This window comes from Bos indicus, chromosome 7 (assembly GCF_029378745.1).
Source record: "Bos indicus isolate NIAB-ARS_2022 breed Sahiwal x Tharparkar chromosome 7, NIAB-ARS_B.indTharparkar_mat_pri_1.0, whole genome shotgun sequence".
Lineage (NCBI taxonomy): Eukaryota > Metazoa > Chordata > Mammalia > Artiodactyla > Bovidae > Bos > Bos indicus.
This window is the reverse complement of record NC_091766.1, coordinates 13,135,694-13,145,732: the sequence shown is the minus strand read 5'-3', so window position 1 is coordinate 13,145,732 and position 10,039 is coordinate 13,135,694. Positions and strand designations below refer to the sequence as shown.

At 43.7% G+C, this 10,039-nt stretch overlaps 1 protein-coding gene across 1 annotated transcript; it reads left to right on the top strand.

Moving 5' to 3' along the window:
• Window positions 1-826: 826 nt before the first annotated feature.
• Window positions 827-1,768, top strand: LOC109561181 (olfactory receptor 1M1). The gene has a single exon (XM_019963577.2). It carries the CDS (start codon window positions 827-829, stop codon window positions 1,766-1,768), a length of 942 nt encoding a protein of 313 aa, XP_019819136.2.
• The last annotated feature ends 8,271 nt before the right edge of the window (window positions 1,769-10,039 follow it).

Genomic DNA, 10,039 nt, shown 5'->3' with positions numbered 1-10,039 from the left:
GTCTCTCAGTCGTGTCCTATTCTTTGTGACCCCATGGACTGTAGCCAGACAGGCTCCTTTATTTATGGGGATTCTCCAGGCAAGAATACTGGAGTGGGTTGCCACACCCTCCTCCAGGGGATCTTCCTAACCCAGGGATCGAACCCAGGTCTCCAGCATCGCAGAGGATTCTTTACCATCTGAGCCACCAGGAAAGCCTATGAATGCTGGAGTGGGTAGCCTATCCCTTCTCCAGGGGATCCTCCCCATCCAGGAATTGCACTGGGGTCTCATGTATTGCAGATGGATTCTTTACAAGCTGAGCTACCAGGGAAGCCTGTATTATTACTATTTTAAAACAATGCTTTGTTCAGATTTTTTCTACATTACTACCAATTTCTTGGCTGATCATTGCTTCTCAGATAATGCTTTTTTCTGGATTTAGTTTGTTGTGTCATGAAGTAAACCCTTTAGTAGTTTCCCCAGCCAGAGTTCACGCATGGTTTACTGTCAGTCTTTGTATGAGTCAGGGATATTCAAGGGAGCAACCTTGAGCCAAAGCTTGACATAAGAGATGTAAACACTACATCAGTGGTTCAAGTTGACAAAATTAGTCCAGATTGGAAATTTAGGGTGGATCCCTGGAGGAGGAAATGGCAACCCACTCCAGTATTCTTGCCTGGGAAATCTCATGGACAGAGGAACCTGGTGAGGCTTGCAAAGAGTCATACATGACTGAACACACTCATGCATGGAAATTGAAGGTAATCTCTTCGAATCTTTCAGAATCATCTCAATAGTATTCATGTAACTTCACCCTTTCAATAGTTCCAGAGGAATCATATCCATGGAAACAGACAACCAAACCAGCTCCTCTGAGTTTATCCTCCTGGGACTTTCAGAAAAGCCAGAACAGGAGACTCTCCTCTTTGCTCTGTTTCTCTGCATGTATGTGGTCACCGTAGTGGGGAACCTGTTGATCATCCTGGCCATCAGCACAGACTCCCACCTCCACACCCCCATGTATTTCTTCTTGGCCAATCTCTCCTTGGTTGATTTCTGCCTGGCCAGTGACACTGTCCCCAAGATGCTGGTGAGCATCCAAATCAAGAGCAAGTCCATCTCTTATTCCTGCTGCCTGACACAAATTTACTTCTTCCATTTCTTTGGCATCATGGACAGTGTCTTAATAGCCGTGATGGCTTATGATAGGTTTGTGGCTATATGTCACCCCTTACACTATACCAGTATCATGAGCCCACGCCTCTGTGTCCTGCTGGTTGGAGGCCCGTGGGTGTTTTCCGGCTTCATCTCCCTCACCCACATCCTCCTGATGGCCCGTCTGGTTTTCTGTGGCAATATTGAGTTGCCTCCCTACTTCTGTGACCTCACCCCGCTCCTCAGACTTTCGTGCACTGACACCTCTGTGAACAAGACTTTTGTGTTCATTGTGGCAGGGATGATCATAGCCACACCTTTCATCTGCATTCTGGCCTCATATGCTCACATCATTGTGGCCATCGTAAAGGTGCCCTCTGCCGGAGGCAGGAAGAAAACCTTTTCCACCTGCAGCTCCCACCTCTCCGTGGTTGTACTCTTCTACGGGACCACCATTGGGGTCTATCTGTGTCCTTCATCTGTCCGCACAGCCGTGAAGGAGAAAGCCTCTGCTGTGATGTACACTGCCGTCACCCCCATGCTGAACCCCTTTATCTACAGCCTGAGGAACAGAGACCTGAAGGGGGCCCTGATGAAGCTGGTCAACAGAAAAATCACCTCATCCTCCTGACCACCAGGACACCTGGAAGTTTCCACGGAGTTATGATGTAAACAGCTGGGTCCTTGGGCAAAAATCTGGAATTGCATGGGTTGGGAGAGTACCACTGTAAATTTTGAATTGCAGAAGCTCAAGATAACCCTGTAACTATTTTCTCAATTATTGGGACCACCAAGTGTCCTTTGGGGGCATGTCTCATGCTGTATTTCTACAAGGATCAGTCTAGTTCTAGCAGATTGGATTCATTCTGGTTCAGAATCTACTTTGGTGTGTTGTTGCTCAGTAATGTCCAACTCTTTCATGACTCTGTGGACTGTAGCCCGATAGGCTTCTCTGTCAATGGGGTTTCCCAGGCAAGAATACTGGAGTGGATTGCCATTTCCTTCTCCAGGGGACCTTCCAGATTCAGGGATTGAATCTGTGTCTCCTGCATTGCAGGTGGGTTCTTTACCAACTGAGCCACCAGTGAGCACTCAACAAATATTTATTGAGTATGTATCCTGGGTTTGATGTTAGATGCCGAACATAGAGTCATGAACAGGAGCAACAAAAATCCTTATAGTTTGAAGTTTATAGCTGACAGTTGGAGAAGTTCTTTGACAGTTATAGTAAAATGGAATATCAGTTCAGTTCAGTTCAGTCGCTCAGTCGTGTCCAACTCTTTGCAACCCCGTGAATCGCAGCACACCAGGCCTCCCTGTCCATCACCAATTCCCGGAGTTCACTCAGACTCACGTCCATCGAGTCAGTGATGCCATCCAGCCATCTCATCCTCTGTCATCCCCTTCTCCTCCTGTCCCCAATTCCTCCCAGCATCAGAGTCTTTTCCAATGAGTCAGCTCTTCGCATGAGGTGGCCAAAGTATTGGAGTTTCAGCTTTAGCATCATTCCTTCCAAAGAAATCCCAGGGCTGATCTCCTTCAGAATGGACTGCTTGGATCTCCTTGCAGTCCAAGGGCCTCTCAAGAGTCTTCTCCAACACCACAGTTCAAAAGCATCAATTCTTCACCACTCAGCCTTCTTCACAGTCCAACTCTCACATCCATACATGACTGCAGGAAAAACCATAGCCTTGACTAGATGGACCTTTGTTAGCAAAGTAATGTCTCTGCTTTTAAATATGCTATCTAGGTTGGTCATAACTTTCCTTCCAAGGAGTAAGCGTCTTTCAATTTCATGGCTGCAGTCACCATCTTCAGTGATTTTGGAGCCCCAAAAAATAAAGTCTGACACTGTTTCCACTGTTTTCCCATCTATTTCCCATGAAGTCATGGGACCATGAAGATGGTGAAGATGCCATGATCTTCGTCTTCTGAATGTTGAGCTTTAAGCCAACTTTTTCACTCTCCTCTTTCACTTTCATCAAGAGGCTTTTTAGTTCCTCTTCACTTTCTGCCATAAGGGTGGTGTCATCTGAAAGATATAGTAGGAATATCCAACAGAGTATGGAAGGGAGAATCAGGGAAGGTCTCCTGGGAGAGGTGAGCTAGAAACCCAAAGTATAAGATGGTATCATTCAGGCCAAACTGGAGAACGAGTGCCTCAGAAAACCAACAACATGTGAAAAGGTGACAGAGCAAGTGAAAGAGAGAAAAACATGCATTTGTGAAGTGAGAAGTCCACTTATGGTGAATGACTTGGGGAATGCGAGGTCCTGAGGGCTATAGGACCAAGCTAAGAGTATGGCTTTCTCCTGAGAACCAGAGAGTTAATTTGACTTGCAGGGACCAACATCAAGGAGCAACTTTGAATGAGCTGTCCACCCTTCCTGTCACTTAGCCTATCTTCTTGTGCAAGGCCCAAGGGAGAAAGAGATTCAGATCATACACTAAGAAAGTGAAGAACCGTCATTTGTGGCATTTATCTTCATAGACAAAGAGGAGAATATTAGTCAATTCCATGATGAACCTCTAAACCAGAAGAAAGCTGAGGTGTGTCTCCTTCTCAATACATACCTATGTGTGTATTGCATTACTTATTCCATGCATTGCAACAAGTAGTAACACGGCTGATACCAGAAATGAGAGCTATTCATTGCACATTTCTGTCATCTTACCATGCTTCTCTGAGCTCTTTTCATCGTTCTGAAGTTCCTAAAAGGGCGATACATTATATTTATGTCTATCGTGGAGTAGTCTTAATACTCATACGGAGTGTATGTGCATGTGTGTGTGTGCTCAGTCGTGTTTGACCCTTTGTGACCCCATGGACTGTAACCTATCAGGCTCCTCTGTCCATCAGATTTTCCAGGCAAGAATACTGGAGTGGACTGCTGTTTCCACTCCAGAAGATCTTCCTGGCCCAGGGGTTGAACTCGTGTCTCGTGTGTCTCCTACATTGGCAGACAGATTCTTTAGCACTGCACCTCTCATACAGAGATTTACAACTAAAATGGAAAGAGTGGTGACTTTGAATGGGGCCAGAAATTTTCAAATGATGCTAAGCAGCTGACACCATCTTAAGCAGAATGGTTTTGCATAATCATACATCTAACTTGCTTCTGTAGCTTTCCTTTCTTTTTTTTTTTACAATCTCTCAATTATTTAATTAAACCTTTTCTAATAGAAAATTTTAACACACACAATGCTGGCATAATTGTTTAATGAACTCCCAATACACCTCTTTCCTCAGCCACATAACTACCAACCTCTGGCCAAGCCTACCTCACCTACAATTTTATCTCCTTCTCCCACTCTTGTACTCAACAACTTAATGTTTTAATTTTTTTATTGGAGTATAGTTGCTTTACAATGTTGTGTTAGTTTTTCCTGCACAGCAAGTGAATCAGCTATGCATACATACATCCCCTCTTTCTTGGACTTCCTTCCCATTTAGGTCATCACAGAGCATTGAGGGAACAGATGCCATACGGTCTGTTCTCATTAGCTGTCTATTTTATACATAGTATCAATTGTGTATGTGGGTCAATCCTAATCTCTCATTCCACCACCCCCTTTTCCCCCTTGGTGTCCACACATTTGTTCTGCGCATCCATGTCTCTATTTCTGCTGTGCAAATAAATTAATCTATACTATTTTTCTAGATTCCACAAATATTCATTAAGATATATTTGTTTTTCTCTTTCTGATTTACTTCATTCTGTACCACGGTTTCTAGGTCCATCCACCTCTCTGCAAATGACCCAGTTGCATTCCTCTTATGGCTGAGTAATATTCCACTGTATATATGTACCACATTTCTTTATGCATTCTAATATCTTAATTTTTTAAATAAATTACCATTTGAGAAAGGCATATTAGTTTGACACAACCTCATTCAAAGCTGGATTGCTTATATAGGTCACTTGATGGACTTATTTTTTGTTTAAAGAAGGCAGATAGATTGAATGCACAAGTATTATTATTCCTGGGGACATGACTTCACTATTACAAGGACTGAGTCTCACCATAAACAATCTTTAAGGATCATCACTGTTGCTTTCTTCTCAAGAGTATTAAACTTTTTCAGTTGAAACAACAGACCTCCAGACCTGGCCCTGTGGTAGACTGGAAAGACAGTGAAATCCTCCATTTTCTGGTAAATAAAATCTAGAATTTAAGAATATTGGAGTTTGGAGAAGGAGGTGGAACCCATCAGTCTGGTCCTTTTTTGGAAAAACCAAAAATCAAGTGAAAGTTGGTCCACAAGCGCTCCTCGAAATTTCCCTTCATGCCCCTGCCATATGAATGCAAATCATTACAACGCTGGTTGAGAGAGGATTGGAATGACCGGAGACGGGAAAGTATTAGAACTCAGGGGCTCATGAATTTCGTGCAAACCTTTCCCTTTGTATCCTGTTTGAGTTGAAGCACTTGCTTACCTCCCTCCGCCTCCTGTGCAATGAGGAATACCTCATTCATGCCTCAATAAAAATGTCTTAAGATTCTGTCAGCCAAACTATCTCTGTCTTGCTTTTTGTTAAGAAGTTAAGAGCAGACTTTCTTTGAGGCGCAGTGGATGGGAGTCCACCTGCCAACGCAGGGAACACGGGTTCAACCCTAGTTCAGGAAGATTCTGCATGCCACGCCCAGAGCAACTAAGCCAGTGCACCGCAACTACGGAGCCCATGCTCTAGAGCCTGCAGGCCCCGCCTACTGAAGCCACTCACGAGAGCCTGTGCTTTACAACAAGAGAAGCCGCCACGGTGAGAAGCCCGTAAACCGCAACGAAAGGTAGCCCCTGCTCGCTGCAACTAGAGAAGTCCTGCAAAGCAAAGAAGACCTGGCCCAGCCAAAAATAAATACATAAAATTATTTTTAGAAAGCTATAACAAAAAAGAAGTTAAGAGCACAAATCTAAAATATGTATATATATATGTATATATACATACACACAAATGAATTTATTTACAAACAGCAATAGACCCACAACCACAGAATACAAACTTAACCAAAAGGGAAAGTGCAGGGAAGATAAATTAGGAGTTTGGGATTAACATATACACACCATTATACCAACAAGGTTACAATCCTTTGTATACTACAGGGAACTCTATTCAATAGTCTGTAATAACCTGTAAGAGAAAAGAATCTGAAAAGGAATACATGTATATGTGTAACTGAATCACTCTGGTGTACACCTGAAACTCATGCAACTTTGTGAATCAACTACACTCCAGTTAAACATGTAGATGGGGGACTTCCCTCATGGTCCAACTGTTAAGTCTTCGCCTTCCAATGCAGGCGGTGCAGGTTCGATCCCTGGTTGGAGAGCTCAGACCCCACATACCTCACAGCCAAAAAAAACATAAAACAGAAGCAATATTGTAACAAATTCAATAAAGACTTTAGAAGTGGTCCAGATTTTAATAATGTATATAGGACTTCCCTGGTTGTCCAGTGATTAGCAGTCCACCTGCTAATGCAGGGGACACAGTTGGATCCCTGGTTCAGGAGGATCCTACACACCATGAAGCAACTAAGCCCGTGGGCTCCAACTACTGAACGTTCTCATCTAAAGCCTGTACTCCACAACAAGAGAAGCCTGCTTAAGGAGAGAGAGAGAGAAAAGAAATTAAGACCACAACTCCAGGAGAGAGTCATCCTGATAGCCCTCACAATATCAACTTCCCACATTTGTTGGCATTGATATATGTTTTATTCAGTCATTCAACAAATGAGCTCTGACTGTAAAGCAGCAAGCAAGAAAGAGAAAACAAAGCCCTTTCCTATAACTACAGAGGTTTAGTACAAGGAGTTTTGTGGTGGGGGAGGGGAGTGGTGATGGAACTCTGCTGCATCTTGATATCAGAGCAGTGACTCTGAAGGTGCTAAAAAATTTAAGTGGTACTCTACTTCCCAAATCCCACACATCTATACATAGGATAACATACCAAGGATGGCACAACAGAAAAAAAGTTAATTTCACTGAGATTAATTTTAAAAAGAAATTAAACAATAGAAAGCAAAGCAACCATTCCCCATTCAGCAGGGAAAACAACAATAAATAAAGAAATGATCTCTGTGCCAGATAATTACCAAAGGTGAGAAGGACTTCAAAGGCACAAGGAAGGGTACGTGACAGAGACAAATGGGGATGGTATTTTAATCTGGGGACTTCTGAGAGCAATCGGTTTCTATTATAAGGTGACTTCTGAACTGAGTCCTGCTGAATCAGGCAAGAGGGAAGTATTCCTGTGAAGGAGATGGGAACAATGTGCCAAAAGAAGGGAACTGCATGTGCAAAGTCAGACATAAGCCAGTATTTAAATAAGTTGTAAGGAGCTGTCCATGCTTTTTTTTTCGTGTAATTATTTACTTATTTATCTTTGTCTGTGCTGGGTCTTCATTGCTGTGCAGGCTTTTCTCTAGTCATGAGCGGGGGCTACGCTCTAGTTGTAGGGCACTGGCTTCTCTTGTTGAGGAGCATAGGCTCTAGGGCACTGGGGCTTCAGTAATCGCAGCACATGGGCTCAATAGTTGCAGTTTCCAGGCTCTAGAATGAAGGCTCAATAGTTGTGGCTTAGCTGCTCCGTCACACGCAGAATCTTCCTGGACCAAGGATTGAACCCATGTCTCCTGCATTGGCAGGCAGATTCTTTACCACAGATTCTTTACCAGGGAAGACCCCATGCTTTTAAACATATATTTAGATTTGTTCACTTCTTAATCCTGGAATAAAATCCTGCAAGTATTACCAACCCAATATAGAACTCAGCTTAAAACAACCAACAGTCATTATCTTATGGTCTTGTCAGGTCAGAAAACTGGGCGTGGCTTAGCTGGGTGACTGGTTCTGGGTCTTTCATAAGGTTGCAGTCAAGATGCTAGAAAGGGGAATTCCCTAGCGGTCCAGTGGTTAGGACTCCCACTTTTACTCTGAAAGTTGTGGGTTCAATTCCTGGCCAGGGAACTAACCACACAGTGTGGCCAAAACAACAGCAACAAAAATGATGCTAGCAAAGACTGGTCATCTCATACCTTGACTGAGGATAGAGGATCTGTTTTCCAGTCTTACACCGAGCAGATCTCAGTTCTCTGCTGATTGGTAAGAGTGCCTGGACATATAAACCTTTTCATAGTGCAGAGAGAGAAAGAGGGAGAGAGACAGAGACACACAGAGAGAAAGAAAGAGAGTGAGAGAGGGAGGGAAAAAGGAAGGAGAGGGTGGGGGAAGGGATGAGTGAAGATGAGGAGGAGGCAGGTACAACCAGACAATCTTTATAATCCAATATCAGAATGAGTTTTTATCACCTTTGCTGTATTCCATTTGTCTGAAGCAAGTCATATGTCCAGCCCATATTCAAGGCAAGAGAATTATACACGGAGTAAATACCAGGGGACAGGGATTTGGGGCTCATAGCCACCTTAGAGGCTGCCTGATGCCTTGACATCCTCCTAGAGGCGTTTTTTCAGACTAATTGACCCACAATGTAATGGGAGGTTGAGGATTGGCTGTTCTCCAAAGCTGGACTTCGGTGCTGGGCTCGACACTCAATTCATGCAGTTCCACATTGAGACACACCGGGGCAGCAGAAACACATACCTAAGACGTCTCTCTCCCCTCAAGTCCTTGAAACCAAAGTTTCCAAGTTTCCATGTAATGCCTTTTTGGTACCAGGCACAGGCTAGCAAATCCTGGGTCCTTACCCCACCCCCGCCTCAGGTACTTCACCACAGGGGAGCCACAAACTCACAGCTTCCCCAAAGGCTCCCCAAGTTGGGGCACTTTAGGAAAGTAGCCTTAAGTGTTCTGAATTTCTCATCCATTCCACCCACCGTCAGGATTCAAGGAATCTGTGCCCTTTCTTCCGACCACACCCCAGGCCAGCACTGTCTGGGGTCCAAATAGGGAGGATCCACAGGGCCCAGTTCTTTCCCAGGCAGGGAGAGGGAGGCAGGAGGGGAGAGAGGAAGGAATTAGGGAGGGAGAAAGAAGAGAGTCAGAGAGAGAGGCAGTGGGAGAGAGATAAGGGAAGATACAATGAATAATAAAACAAAAATGAGCATGTATAAGTCTAGAGGAGACCCTGGAACAAGACAGGATGTAGGGCCCACTTCATCTGAGGGATGGGGAACAAGACAGAATTTGAAGAAGAAAGTGAAGGTGAAGAGACAAGACTGACACAGCAGTGGATTATGGGGACACTTCCCCTGGTGGCTTAGGGGTAAAGAATCTGCCTGCCAATGTAGAAGACACCATTCGGATCCTTGGACAAGGAAGATCCCCTGGAGGAGGAAATGGCAACGCACCCCAGTATTCTTGCCTGGGAAATCCTATGGACAGAGGAGCCTGGCCAGCTACAGTCCATAGGATTGCAAAGACTCAGACACGGCTGAGCAACTAAACCACACACACACACACACACACACAAAAACATATTTGGGGTATATGTTTTAAGAGACCACATTTTGTATATCCATTCATCAGTTCATGGGCATCTGAGTTGTTTCCACATTTTCCCTGTTGTGTGTAATACCATTGTGAACATTCACGTAGAAGTTTTGTACAAACAAGATTAATTTTTCATTATTATTACCTTTATAGAGGTATAATTGACTTATCAGTTTCAAGGATACAACATGATGATTCATCATTTGTATATATTGCAAAAAGATTGAAATAAGTCTAGTTCACTTCTGTCACCATACATAGTTACGAATTTATTTTTCTTATGATGAGAACTTCTAAGCAACTTGCAAATATGCAATACTGTATTCATACTGTATTAACTTTGACTGTGTGGATCACAACAAACTGTGGAAAATTCTTAAAGAGATGGGAATACCAAACCACCTGACCTGCCTCTTGAGAAATCTGTATGCAAGTCAAGAAGCAACAGTT